Below are 15105 nucleotides of genomic sequence, written 5' to 3'. Positions count from 1 at the left end.
AGATTAAAGTCCAACCGGTTTATTTGTAGGATCTCTAAGGCATGGCTACCTTAAACTTTGGAGGGGTTGGGTGAAATGTGGGGTGTGTGATATCTAAAAATAGAAACTTTACGCATTAAAATATCTAAAAATAGAATAGATATCTAAAAATAGAAATTTGACATAGGACACATTAAAAACAAAATTGTCACCCATCATCCTAGTTTATAAATAAAATCCTATCGGGTTAACGAAACAACTCGTTGTAAAATGTATTGCGCCCTTCAGGAAGGTAATTAAAGGGGTTTTTTTTGAGTGGGTGCTAGTACAGATTGCTGCACTTTGCAGACAGTTTAGCCTGGAACAATGAACTGGATGAATAGTCCTACGTTTTAGTCCTGGCGCCTTCTCTGTGTTCTGTCATTGCTTTTCTGTGTGTGTGTCTCTCTCTCTCTCTCTCTGCCAATCCCTCCCCTCTCAAAAAAAAACCCCTCCCCTCTCAGTATCCAGCTTTGCAACTGGCTGTTAGCGAAAGATGGGTAGAGAGGGAGAGAGAAGGCGAGGGGGGTGGGATAGCAAATCTACATGACACCCTGTGGCCCCAGGGTGATACTACTTTCTAGATAAGGTCTATAAATAACGCAGCTCTGGCATTTCTTCGCACCTATAGAGCTGCAAGAAGCTGGGGACGGTCTCTTTCTCCCACCCACCCCTTCCTTCTTCCTCCCCACCCCCCCTCCCACACAAGCTGCCAGTTGCTGGATTATGAACTCTGCTGCCTTGCACCCCAGTTCTGCCCAGCTCCGTCCCAAAGCAGCGCAGCAAGTCACCGAGATGGCTGTCTACTGTGAGAACTTCAACATATACCACCAGCAGAACCTGCACCCTCCCCAGAGGGCGGCCAACTACCCGCTGGGGGAGTACCACGGGCCGGCCAACCCTTACCTGTGGCTCAACGGCTCGGGGGTGGGCGCCTCACCGCCTTACCTGCACGGCGGCGGCGGCAGCAGCAGCAGCACCCCGCCCTTCGCCGCCCCTTCCTACGGGAGCCAGAAGCAGTTCCTGGGCGGCTCGCCGAGCTTCGGCGCCGGCACCGAGCTGGGCTGGCTCTCGCTCAGCAGCCAGGAGGAGCTGCTCAAGTTGGTGAGACCCCCTTACTCCTACTCCGCCCTGATCGCCATGGCCATCCAGAACGCCCCGGAGAAGAAGCTGACCCTCAGCCAAATCTACCAGTATGTGGCCGAGAACTTCCCCTTCTACAAGAAGAGCAAAGCGGGCTGGCAAAACTCCATCCGCCACAACCTCTCCCTGAATGACTGCTTCAAGAAAGTGCCCAGGGACGAGGACGATCCAGGTGAGAGCCTCTGATCCCCCCTAATATTGATTTGATTCATTATTGTCGCATGTATTGGGATACAGTGAAAAGCATTTGTTACAAATACAGAAAGTGCTGGAAAATCTCAGCAGCATCTGTGGGGAGAATAGAGCCAACATTTGACCCTTGGTCAGAGTAGCAGCATTGTTTCTTGTGCCCTGTACAGACAAAGCAGACAAGACAGTACATAGAGAAGGAAAGGAGAGGGTGCAGAATGTAGTATTACAGTTATTACTAGGGTGCAGAGAAAGATCAACTTAATGCCAGGTAGGTCCATTCAAATGTAGCCCGCCAGCACTTTGAAAAAAAAACTCATTCTACTTCCCCAATTCGTATCGCAATACAGCACGGAAACTGGCCCTTTAGCCTAGCTGTCCCATTTGTGCTCCCAGCTAGTCCCAATTGTCTGCGTTCAGAGACTTCTTGTTGTGTTTAGTTCACATCCCAGTGCCTCACAGCGCCAGGGAGCCACGTTCGATTCCCGCCTTGGGTCACTGTCTGTCTGGAGTTTGCACGTTCCCCCGTGCCTGTGTGAGTTTGCACCAGCTTCCTCCCACAGTCTGAAAGACATGTTGGTTAGGTGCATTGGCCATACTAAATGCTCCCTCAGTGTACCCAAAGACACCCGAATGTGTTAACTGGGAGATTTTCACAGTAAATTAACCGCAGTGTTAATGTATTGACACTAATACTATAACTTAAATAAACTTTCTAATCGTTCCTCATCCATGTGCTTATCTAAGTGCTTTTAAAGTAAAGTTTATCTAGTAGTCACAAGTAGGCTTACATCAACACTGCAATGAAGTTACTGTGAAAATCCCCTAGTCACCACATTCCCCCTCCTGTTCAGGTACACTGAGGGAGAATTTAGTACAGCCAATTTACCTAACTTACACATCATTGGACTGTGAGAGGAATCAGGAGACCTGGAGAAAACCCACACAGATACAGGCAAACTCCAAGCTGGGAACTGAGCCCAGGTCCCTGGTGTTGTGAGCAGCAGTTCTAACCACCGTGCTACCGCGCTTTTTAAATGTTGTTCAGTTCAAGCCCAAGATGGGGTGCAATGCCTTACCTTGTCAGCTTGGATCTTGTTTGTGTCTCTTGTGGGGACCATGATTTAGGTTGATTTGATTTATCATTGTCACATGTATTGGTATACAGTGAAAAGTATTGTTTCCTGAGTGCTATACAGGCAAAAACATACAATTTCATTGAGTAGATAGGGGAGAAGGAAAGGAGTGCATGCAGAGAAAGAGCAGCTTAATATGTTAGGTCCTTTCAAAAGTCTGGTAGCAGGGAAGAAGCTGTTCTTGAGACAGTTGATACGTGACCTCAGACTTTTGTATCTTTTTCCCAATGGAAGAAGGTGGGAGAGACTATGTCAGGAGCATATGGGGTCCTTGATTATGCTGGCTGCTTTTCCGAGGCAGTGGGAAGTGTAGACGGAGTCAATGGAAGGGAGGCTGGTTTGCGTGATGGACTGGGCTTGGTTCACAACCCTTTGTAGTTTCTTGCGGTCTTGGTCAGAGCAGGAGCCATACCAAGCTGTGATACAACCAGAAAATATCTTCCTATGGTGCATCTAAAATGTTGGATTCAGTTGGAATTTGAATTTGTTGTTTGGATTTGGCTTTGCCCTGTCCATTCTGCGTATTGGCTTTGTAACTTTAAGGATGGAATTTAAAAAATGTAAAAAAACTCTCCTTACTCTCCACCACCGGCCACCCCCCACCCCAGCTCCGCAAATGTTCAATCATTATTCTATTTATTCAATAGAGTTTTGGATAATTATTTGAAAAGTAATGCACAATGGTAGAATGGCTTTTGTGCCATTACTTCTCCTGTGGCTCCGTAATGTGTAAGAGGACCTGGAGAAAGGCACTCAGTGGGTTACTCTTTTGGGAGGACTTGCATTGACATAATGGGCCAAATGGGCTCCTCCTGCACTGTAACAGTGCTTCATATAGAGATCAGCATTTATTCCCTCAATTCCCGATACTAGCCCATCACATCACATTCCAATACCATTGTGTCTCCCGATCCCTCCTTCCCCAGATACTTAAACCTTGGAATATGCAACATTTCCAACACAAGCATGTGTTACTTTATTTAAAAACTAAGAAACTGAGAACGTGTACATTGGGCAATGATCTTGTTGGCAAGCTGTCAGGAGAAGTGTTCCCTCCCGGTGAAATACCCCCTTCAAAACTTCCTGCTTAACCCACCAGGCCGTTTCAAAAATAGGTACTGATCTGTGTTCTCAAGTCAACGTAAAAACCTCTTTATTTTTAATAAGATCCGCAGAGTAAGGTGACTGGGCAGGAGGGGGAGCCTGATAGACTCTATTGAAATGCACTGCCTACAAGGCCAGGGGAAACAGCAGATCCAATATTAACTTTCAAAAGAGATTGAGATTAAATCTGCGGAAAGTGGCTATTTTGGACAAAGACGGGTGGGTGCTTTGTGGGCTCTGAATCTTTGATTATACTCTGATTATGTTCAGACAGTTATATTCCACCCAGCGCTCGCTAACCACCCCACTTCTCCCAATAAAAATGTTGATTTCACACCCCCCCACGCCCCCCCCCCAATCCCTTTGCTGCTTACTTTAAGAATTTGGCACAATTGGGACACACTTTCTCTCACCCAAAATCCTTTTTTATTCCTGTCTTGAGCTTGAATGAAGCGTCATCCAAACTTGAAATGTTGGCTCTATTCTCTCTCCACGGATGCTGTCAGATCTGCTGAAATTTTCCAGCATCTTCTGTTTTTGTTTCAGCTTCCAGTGTCCGCCGTATTTGGCTTTTTCACTTTTGCTCTTGTTCGAATCTTAAAACTGGTTTATTGAATTGATTTAAAGACAGAAAATTGTGCTAGATAAACCCAGCAGGTCTGCCAGCTTAATTGAGGACCCCATGCACCCCGGACATTCTCTCTTCCACCTTCTTCCATCGGGAATAAGATACAAAAGTCTGAGGACCGACTCAAGAACAGCTTCTTCCCTGCTGCCATCAGACTTTTGAATGGACCTACTTCACATTAAGTTGATCTTTCTCTACACCCTAGTTATGACTAACACTACACTTTGCAATCTCTTCTTCCCTTCTCTATGTATGGTATGCTTTGTCTGTATAGTGTGCAAAAAACAATACTTTTCACTGTATACTAATACATGTGACAATAATAAATCAGCATCTGTGGAGAGATAAACATAGCTATGTTTCGAGTCTAACAGTTTACTTTTTATTGAAATGTATTGCCAAGTGAAAACTCACAGTAATTTGGCATTTCTTTGTTTGAACACACAGGGAAAGGGAATTATTGGACTCTGGACCCCAACTGTGAAAAAATGTTTGACAATGGCAACTTTCGCAGGAAGAGGAAGAGGAGAACTGACTCCAACCCAGGCCTCGGGAGCTCTCTCATTGCCAAAGCCCAGGACAGTACAGGGACCCCCGGCTTGAAGATGACCGAGAGCCCACCGCTGTTGATGGAAGCCACCTCGCCAGAGCCCGATCACTCCCGGGGCTCCAGCGACGAGCCCAAACCTTCCACGCCCTCGTCCAGCCCTTGTCTGAACACTTTCTTCAACAGTATGACGGCCATTGGCAGTGGGCCCATCAGCAGACAAGTGTCCATGGGACTTGCCAATGACTTACTCCAGAGGAATGTGTCTGGACTTGCTTCCTATTCCTCCAGCAGCAGCCTGTCCTCACAAGAGACCAGCGAGCTGACGGACACCTTCCACTTAAACCGTGGGGGGTATTACAATTCTTACTCAGGGGGGCAGACAAACCAATTTAACAATCATTTCTACAACAGCTTCAGCGTTAACAGTTTGATCTATCCCAGAGAAGGCACGGAGGTCTGAGGAAAAACACACAAACAGCTCATGTGGAAATTGAAGAGTCCAACTCACCATCTCCAACTTCATACTCACAGCTTCCATCAAGTTTTTTCCATCTCTACCATCACCTTCTCTCCACCTTCAATCACACTCCCTCTATCTTCAATCTCCCAGTCTCCACCTTCAATCATACTTTTCTGACCCTCCACTTTCCACCTTCAACCACACTCTCTCCATCTTCACCTTCAATCACCTGCTCTCCATCTTCAATCACACTCCCTCTATCTTCAATCTAAGTTTTTTTTAGTAAGTTTATTTATTAGTCACAAGTAGGCTTACATTAACACTGCAATAATATTACTGTGAAATTTGCCCAGTCGCCACAGTCAGGCATCTAATCGGGGCAATGCACCTGACCAGCACATCTTTTGGACTGTGGGAGGAAACCAGAGCAACCGGAGGAGACCCGTGCGGATACAGGGAGAACGTGCAGACTCCGCACAGACAGTAACTCAAGCCGGGATTTAAACCTGGGTCCCTGGTGCTAGTGAGGCAGTAGTGCTAATCATGGTGCCACCATCTTAGAACCCCTACAGTACAGCTATTCAGCTCATCAAGCCTGCACGAACAACAATCCCACCCAGGTCCTATCCCCCTAATTACCCTGCTAATCCCCCTGACACTAATGGTCAAATTAGTGCAGCTAATCCACCTAACCCACACATCTTTGGCATGTGGGAGGAAACCAGAGCACCCAGCGAAAACCCACAGAGACATGGGGAAACCGTGCAAGCTCCACACAGCCAATGACCAGAGGTTGGAATTGAACCTGGGACCCCAGTGTTGTGAGGCAGCAGTGCTAACAGTGCTAACCATGCCACCCTCAATCCCACTCTGTCCACCTTTGATCTCCCCCTCTCTATCTTCAATTTCACTCCCACTCGCTATTACTCATGTCACAAATCAGAACCTTTCCACAGCGTTCACCTTCTCCTTCCTTTCTGAAAATTACCTGCACTTGTATTTAGGTTTTAGACAATCAGTATTTTATATGAAACACAGTGATTGAAGAATCTGTAGGCATCCCACAAACAGTACTAGGTTGAAGCGTCCAAAGATGTTTGAGTGAGTTATATTTGGTCTGTTTAGGTGGTGCCCCTTGCAAGATGGTGTTGCCCTGGTTTGTGTTGAAAAATCCAAGCAGCTTTTGGGGATGATTGACATTGAAATGACTGTGGCATTGTTTAACGTAATGGAAGGTATTTCATTGGTGCTGAAATTAGACCCGTTTAAGCTAACTCGACATGCATTTCTCTAGTAAAAAAAGCAGAAAACGTTGGGAAAAAAAGCTAAACTTGTTTGGCGGCATCTGTGGAGAGGGAAAAAGAGTTACACTTGGAATCCAATGTGATTTGTCTTCAGAACTTTCTCTAGAAAATTCAATTGGGGTGGCATAGTGGTTAGCACAGCGCCAGGGACCCGGGTTCAATTCCAGTCTCGGGTCACTGTCTGTGTGGAGTTTGCACATTCTCCCCATGTCTGCGTGGGTTTCCTTCGGGCGCTCTGTTTCTTCCCACAGTCCAAAGATATGCGGGTTAGGTGGATTGGCCATGCTAAATTGACCCTTAGTGTCAGGGGGACTAGCCAGGGTAAATGTATGGCATTACCATACATATGGATAGGGCCTGGGTGGGATTGTGGTCAGTGCAGATTCAATGGGCCAAATGGCCTCGTTCTGCACTGTAGGATTCTGTAATTTTTTTGTTCCCAAGCAGCTAGTAAAGAAACAGTCAAAATGGGATTCATTCTTACCTCCTACTGGACCATCACATAAACATGTTTCCCACAATTAGTGCCCGTTAACATATACTTGAGCAAGGAATATGATATATTTTTAAAAACCATTACACTAACAAACGGAAGTAAGCTCATTGTTGATACTGCGTGTAAATTATATTTCTGATGAAGTGGTCGTTATATTTATATATCTTTATAAAATTTTGTAAATTAATCGGTGCAGTTTTTTTTTAGGATGTTACAAAGTGGCCAACCTTTGAAAGTGTATTAAATAAATGAAAATCTTTTTTGGAAATAAAAAAAAGTGCTGATGACTTGTCCTGTGTTCATTTTAACAACATTGTTAAGTTTTAAATTACCAAAAAAAAATCTTTAAAGGAAACGGTGATGGGAACAGTTTGCTGTCTCTAAGTCCTCAGTGCAGTACTTGGACAGTTCGACCCAGGGAAAGGTATTTTTTTATTCATCAGTGTTGAAAGGCAACGATGTGCAAGGGACGGGGGGGTCAGATTGCCTTTGTGGAGCGCCTACCCCTCCGCAACGGGTCTCCAGGAGAACTACCCATCACATTAGGAGGCAAAAAAAAGCTCCTCTGTGCCTGAAAATCTCACTAAGGCAAATTGGCACAAGGTGCATGCTGTAAATTCAGGAAACCTAAAGTCAGGTTTTTTTTAAATAGCACTGTCCGTATACAGTTAAACTTGTCAGGACAAGATAGAGTTCAGTATGGATTCTTTTTTGTCACGTTGCCTTCTGAATGGGGAAAAAAATAAATCGCTAGTTGGCTTTTAAATGACCTTACTGTTTCAATGACAAAAGATAACTGCTCTCCTCCCTGAGAGAAAAAGATCCGTCCAGCGATTTTTTTGAGAAAAAAAACCTGTTGAATTTTAAAGTGTTTCCATTGAATGGAATCGGCTCCACGGGAAACGCCCAGGCTATTAAGCAGGCGTCAGGTAAAGACTAAATAACGTTAGCGATCATCAGCACGACAATTGGCAGCTATTTAAATCAACCCTCGGGGAGCTGTTCTTTAAAAAGGCAGACGACCCACAACAAGAGGCTGCTCAGACACTCATTAAAGACATTCTCTTAAAAAAAACCCCGAAAGCGTTAAATGCCAAACATTTCATTATATATAGGATCCTCATTTACTTTATATTTGGAGTGCTGCAACCCCCGGTTCAGATGACAGTGCTGCCTATTGAAACCGCCCGTAAAGTGCCAAAATTCTCACCAAAGTCCCCTACTATTATTAGAACATAACCATTCAGCCCTTCCAACCCGCCCCCACCGTTGGTTGATCCCCTTCAACATTTTTCCTGTACTATCCCAGTGTCCCTTGATGTGTTTAGTAATGTAGCAATCTAACAATCTCAGCCTGGAACATATAGAATGCCTCCCGTGCAGAAGGAGGCCATTCAGCCCATCAAGTCTGCACCAATCACAGTCCTACCCAGGCCCAATGTCCGTAACCCCTCATATTTATCCTGCTAATCCCTCTGACATTTAGCATGGCCAATCATCCTAACCCGCACATCTTTGGACTGTGGGAGGAAACCAGAGCACCTGGAGGAAACCCACACACACAGACATGGGGAGAATGTGCAAACTCCACCCAGACAGTGATCTGATACAGAAGTCTGAGGTCATATACCAACCGACTCAAGAACAACTACCCTGCTGCCATCAGACTTTTGAATGGACTTACCCTGTATTAAGTTGATCTTTCTCTGCACCCTAGCTATAACTGCAACACCACATTTTGCACTCTCATTTCCTTCTCTATGAATAATACGTTTTGTATAGTGCACAAGAAACAATACTTTTAATTGTATGCTGACAATAAATCAAATCAAAAACCTAAGGCTGGAATTGAACCCAGGTCCATGGCACTGTGAGTTGCAGTGCTAACTACTGTGCCACCGTGCACAGTGGATTGAATTCCCCCAGTCTTCTTTGGGCTAGAAAATTCAAAAGATTCACCATCCACTGAGTGAAGAAATTCCTCCCCATTTTTTGTTCAAAATTCTCAGTCCTAAATGGCCTGCCCCTTATTCTCAGACTGTGCCCATCGATTCTCCACTCCCCGAGCCATGGTATCAACTACATTTGTTTGGATGATTTAAATATTTTGGGGAGTGGCAATAATGCTTCACTGGCCCATCAAGAATGTGCCAAAATTGTTCAATATGTAAATAAAAGCTGATCCTCATGCGTTCTGCCATGTTTGTGAGCCTACCTTCACGCACCTGATGAAGGAATAGTGTTCCGAAAGCTCATGATTCTAAATAAACCTGTTGGACTTTAACCCAATATTGTGACTCTTCTGACTGTGCCCATCCCAGTCCAATACCGGCATTTCCACCACACCTAAAATTGTCTTCATCTTGTACACCGCTACCAAATCTCCTGTCAACTTCTTTAGCTCTAGGAGAGCAATCCCAGTTTCTCCAGGCTAACCTTTGATTAAAGCTTATCGTCTCTGGAACCATTCAAGTCAATCGCCTCAGCACTCTCTCAGGGACACTTATATCTTTCCTGGAGTGTGTGATGACCAGAGTTGAATACAAACCTTTAGTGGCCTCACCACAATTTTATACAATATCTCCTTCAATATCTCTCTTTAGGAAACTAAAGATCCTATGCCATTTGCTAATCCATCTCCTAATATGCCCTGCCACGTGAAAATGTCTACTATATACATGAATGCTCAGGTCCCTCCATGCCTGCATACTGTTTAGAACCATGCCAAGATGTCTATTGTTTAAGAAGGGGAACAGAGACTTCCCTGGGAATTATAGACCAGTGAGTCTTACTTCCGTAGTGGGCAAGGTTTTAGAAAGAATTATTAGGGATAGGATTTATAGTTATTTGGAGAGTAATGAATTGATTAGAGATAGTCAGCATGGTTTTGTAGCGGGAAGGTCGTGCCTTACTAACCTTATTGAGTTCTTTGAGAAGGTGACCAAAGAGGTGGATGGGGGTAAGGCAGTAGACGTGGTATATATGGATTTTAGTAAGGCGTTTGATAAGGTTCACCATGGTATGCTTCTGCAGAAAATGCAGATGTATGGGATTGGTGGTAATTTAGGTACTTGGATCAGGAATTGGTTAGCAGATAGGAGACAGAGGGTGGTGGTTGATGGTAATTATTCATCATGGAGTTCGGTTACAAGTGGTGTGCCTCAGGGATCTGTTTTGGGGCCACTGCTGTTTGTAATCTTTATTAATGATCTGGATGAGGGTATAGTTGGGTGGATTAGTAAGTTTGCTGATGACACCAAAGTCGGAGGTGTGGTAGATTGTGAGGAAGGGTGTCGAAGTTTGCAGGGTGACTTGGACAGGTTGCAGAGCTGGGCCGCGAGGTGGCGGATGGAGTTTAATGCGGAGAAGTGTGAGGTAATCCATTTCGGTAGGAATAACAGATGTGTTGAGTATAGGGCTAACGGGAGGACTTTGAATAGAGTGGAGGAGCAGAGGGATCTAGGTGTATGTGTACATAGATCCCTGAAAGTTGGGAATCAAGTAGATAAGGTTGTTAAGAAGGTGTACGGTGTCTTGGCGTTTATTGGTAGGGGGATTGAATTTAGGAGTCGCAGCGTCATGTTGCAACTGTACACAACTCTGGTGCGGCCGCACTTGGAGTACTGTGTGCAGTTCTGGTCCCCACATTACAGGAAGGATGTGGAGGCTTTGGAGAGGGTGCAGAGGAGGTTTACCAGGACGTTGCCTGGTATGCAGGGGAGGTCCTATGAGGAGAGACTGAGGGATTTGGGGTTGTTTTCACTGGAAAGAAGGCGGCTAAGAGGGGATCTTATAGAAACATATAAGATGATTAGAGGTTTAGATAGGGTGGATGGTGATAGCCTGTTTCCTCAGATGGAGAAAGCTAGCACGAGGGGGCATGGCTTTAAATTAAGGGGGGGTAGTTATAGGACGGATGTCAGGGGCAGGTTCTTTACCCAGAGGGTGGTGAGGGACTGGAATGCCCTGCCTGCTGCAGTTGTAAATGCGCCTAGTTTGGGGGCGTTTAAGAGATTGGTGGATAGGTTTATGGACGAAAAGGGATTGGTTTAGATTAGTGGGTCAATGTTTTTTTTTAAAAATAAGACTGGTCGGCGCAACATTGTGGGCCGAAGGGCCTGTTCCGCGCTGTAATGTTCTATGTTCTATGTTCTATGTTCTATAAGAACAAATAACAAAGAACAGTACAGGAACAGGCCCTTCAGTTCTCCAAATCTGCGCTGGTCACATTTACCTATCTAGACCAGCCATTTATATCCCTCTATTCCCCATTTGTTCATATGTCTATCATGGTAAGTCTTAAAAATGGCTAACATAACTGCCTCAACCAACTCACTTGGCAGTGCATTCCAGACCCCCTCCCCCACCACCTTCTGTGTAAAAAACTTCCACAGCACATCTCTACAGAACCTTTCCTCCCTTATCTTGAACTTGTGCCCCCTTGTAATTGTCATTTCTGCCCTGGGAAAAAGCTTCCAACTGTTCACCCTATCTATACCTCTCATAATTTTATAAACTTCTATCAGGTTGCCCCTCAGCCTCTGTTTTTCTAAGGAGAACAGTCCCAGTTTATTCAATCTTTCCTCGTAGCTAATAGTCTTCATACCAGGCAACATTCTGATAAACCTTTTCTGTATTCTCTCCAAAGCCTTCACATCCTTAATTACCTCTCTTAATTATCTGTCACAGAATCATAGAATCTACAGTGCAGAAGGAGCCATTTGGCCATTGAGCCTGTACTGACAACAATCTCACCCAGGTCCTATCCCCTATCGAAATGCATCATCTCACCCTTCTCAACTTTCAACTTTTTTACCTGTTCTGCTGGTCTGTGTCTTGTTGCAGTGGAATGGTATCATCCACACTCTTTGCCACACGTCATTCTGCACTCTCTCATTTCCTTCTCTATGAACGGTATGTTTTGTCTGTGTAGTGCACAAAAAACAATACTTTTCACTGTATGTTAATGCATTGACAATAATAAATCAAATTAAATCAAACCAAATCACCTGCAAATCTGGAACATTTTTGAAATTTTACTTTGTATTCTAAGATCCAAGTTGCATGGACAATGATAGGAAAACAAGTGGATCATCTATTTGATTTAACAATGTACATTGATGGATAGATATTGATTAGGGGACATCTTCTTTCTTCTTCAATAAAATGGTACTCTGGGATCTTTTACATGTGTGTGAGAGGAAAGACTGGCCTTGGTTTGACATTTTTGCAAAAGGTGACAGTTCATGACAGTAAAATAATCCGTCGGTGCTGCACACCTAGATTTTGTACTCGGACAACTAGGAGACATTAATAAGGCCATGCTTGGAATACTGTGGTCACCCTATTATAGAAAGGATACTATTAAACTAGAAAGAGTGCAGAAAAGATTTACTGGGATGCTACTGGGACTTGTTGGTTTGAATTATGAGAGGCTGGATAGACTGGGACTTTTTTCCCTGAAGCTTAGGGCTGATCTTATCAAGATCTATAAAATAACGAGGGCATAGTTCAGTTAGACTGTGACCATCTTTTCCCAAAGGTAGGAGAGTCTAAGATGGGAGGGCATAGGTTTAAGGCGAGAGGGGAGAGATACAAAGAGGTAATATTTTCACACAGAGGGTGGTGAGTGTCTGGAACAAGTTGCCAGAGACGAGTAAAATTTTGTCTTTTAAAAAGCATTTGGACAGTTACGTGGGTAAGATAGGTATAGAGGGATATAGGCCAAACATGGGCAATTGGGACTAGCTTAGTGGTAAAAAAGAGCGGCATGGACAAGTCGGGCTGAAGGGCCTGTTTCCATGCTGTAAGCTGCTATGATTCTACGACTCTAATCCTCCTGAACCCAAAGAAAATGTGCTATTAACTAGACTACACAAAGGGAAGGAATAATAAATTCATTTAGCTGGGTTGGTAAAGTGTGCACTGGACAGATTTTTTTTAACCCTCCAATGCATTGAGTCATGCCAGGTACGTGTCCAAAGATGGACACAGCCATCCAACGCCTTCACATGGAAGATCCAAGGGTATCTGTGTGCATTTTATCCTAGACAGCCACATCCTCATGTAACCTCCACAGATGTACACATAAGAACCTGATAAATTCTCGTTAAAAATTCTTTCTCAAGACATGACCATCATTAATTGCCCTTGAGCTGGTGCTGGCCCTGTTTTTGGACCTGTGCAGTCTGTCTGGTTGAGGTACTTTCTCAATGTTTTTTGGTAGGATTTTGACTCAGCAAGAATATAGGAATGGATACATTGAAGAATCTGCTGATGGAGTTAGATGAACAGGGATGGGAGAGAGTAAAGAACAAGAATGGCCTGCTCCTGTGCATGTGATGCAATTCAGTATTATTTATTCATTGAATCCCTACAGTGTAGAAGGGGGCCATTGGGCCCATTGAGTCTGCACCAGCAGCATTCCCACCCAGGCCCTATCCCACAATCCCACATGTTTACCTCATTAATCCCTTCTAACTTCCACATCCTGGGACAGTAAGGGGCAATTTAGCACGGCCAATCAATCTAACTCGCACTTCTTTGGACTGTGGGAGGAAACCAGAGCACCCGGAGGAAACCCACGCAGACATGGGAAGAAACATGCAGACTCCATAGAGATAGTAACCCAAGCCAGGAATTGAACCCGGATTCCTGGCGCTGTGAGGTAGCAGTGCTAACTACTGTGCCACCGTGCCGCCCTGTGGTGATCACTGGCATGTTTGCCATTTGTTGCCCATCCGTAATAGTCCTTGAACTGACTGGCTTGCTCAGCTATTTCAGAGGACAGTTAAAAGTCAACAACATTGCTGGGGGTCAGGGGTCATGTGTAGATTTCCTTCCCTAAAAGGGGCATCAGTGAACCAGCTGGGGTTTTTAATGACAATCAATGGGAGTTTAATTCTGACCATTTTTTAATTAATTGAATTTAAATTCCATGTGTCTACACCTCTGGATTACTAGTCCAGTGACATCACTACTATGCCACCATCTTCCCAAGTACCCAAATCGGTTAGGTGTGTGCCGAGGTGATGGAAGTCATGGAATACTGACATGCTGGCAGAGATTAATCACGGCAAAGATTACAAAAGCAGGGAAGTCATGTTTGTCGTATGAGGGATAGTTGAGGACTCTGGGTCTCTACTCGTTGGAGTTTAGAAGGATGGTGGGGGTGGGATCTTATTGAAACATCCAGGATACCCGCCATTCCCATTTACTCCGCTATTTACCCTCGGGTAAAATATATAGGGATATGGGGGTAGGGCCAGTGTGGGATTGTGGTCGGTGCAGGCTCGATGGGCCAAATGGCCTCTTTCTGCATTGTAGGGTTTCTATGATTCTATGATGCTGCGAGGCCTGGATAGAGTGGACATGGAGAGGATGTTTCCACTTGTAGGAAAAACTGGAACCAGAGGGCACAACCTCAGGTTAAAAGGACGATCCTTTAAAACAGAGATGAGGAGGAATTTCTTCATTAGAATGTGATGAATCTGTGGAACTCTTTGCCGCAGAAGGCTGTGGAGGCCAGGTCATTGAGTGTCTTTAAGACTGAAATAGATAGATTCTTGATTAATAAGGGGATCCAGGGGTTATGGGGAAAAGGCAGGAGAATGGGGATAAGAGAAGTATCAGCCATGAGTGAAGAGCAGAGCAGAGTTGATGGGCTGAATGGCCTAATTCTCCTCCTATGTCTTATGATCTGATGGCCTTATGGTTGCATAGAACTTTGGTGAGGCCACAGCTGGACTACTGTATGCAGTTCTGGTCACCACATTATTGGAAGGTTGCGCTGGAGGAGGTGCAGAGGAGATTCACAAGGTTGCTGCCTGGGATGGAATATTTAAGTTATGAAGAGAGGTTGGATAGGCTTGGATTGTTTTCATTGGAGCAGAGAAGATTGAGGGGTGACCTGATTGAGATATATAAGATTACGAGACACATGGAAAAATGGATAGGGAGCAGTTGTTCCCCTTTGCTAAATGGTCAGTTGTGAGGGGACATAGGTCCAAGGTGAAGGGCCAAAAGTTTGGGGAGGATGTAAGGAAAAACATTTCTATCCAAGGGGTGGTGATGGTCT

The 15105-nt window shown here is 44.7% G+C and overlaps 1 protein-coding gene across 1 annotated transcript; it reads left to right on the top strand.

The window, feature by feature from the left end:
• Positions 1 to 726: 726 nt before the first annotated feature.
• Positions 727 to 7260, top strand: foxi2 (forkhead box I2). The gene is made up of 2 exons (XM_080197159.1): positions 727 to 1333; positions 4666 to 7260. The coding sequence occupies exons 1-2, from the start codon at positions 745 to 747 to the stop codon at positions 5226 to 5228; spliced, it is 1152 nt and encodes a 383-aa protein (XP_080053285.1). The 5' UTR covers positions 727 to 744; the 3' UTR covers positions 5229 to 7260.
• Positions 7261 to 15105: the final 7845 nt, after the last annotated feature.

This window comes from Carcharhinus amblyrhynchos, chromosome 1 (genome assembly GCF_965287045.1).
Source record: "Carcharhinus amblyrhynchos chromosome 1, sCarAmb.v2.hapA, whole genome shotgun sequence".
Taxonomy (NCBI): domain Eukaryota; kingdom Metazoa; phylum Chordata; class Chondrichthyes; order Carcharhiniformes; family Carcharhinidae; genus Carcharhinus; species Carcharhinus amblyrhynchos.
The sequence above is the reverse complement of the archived record's forward strand: the minus strand, read 5'-3'. Positions and strand labels throughout refer to the sequence as shown.

Coding starts and splice junctions, on each gene's coding strand:
- foxi2 (XM_080197159.1), top strand. CDS start 745: ATGAACTCTGCTGCCTTGCACCCCAGTTCTGCCCAGCTCCGTCCCAAA. Junction 1,334..4,665: donor CAGGGACGAGGACGATCCAG/GTGAGAGCCTCT, acceptor TTGAACACACAG/GGAAAGGGAATTATTGGACT.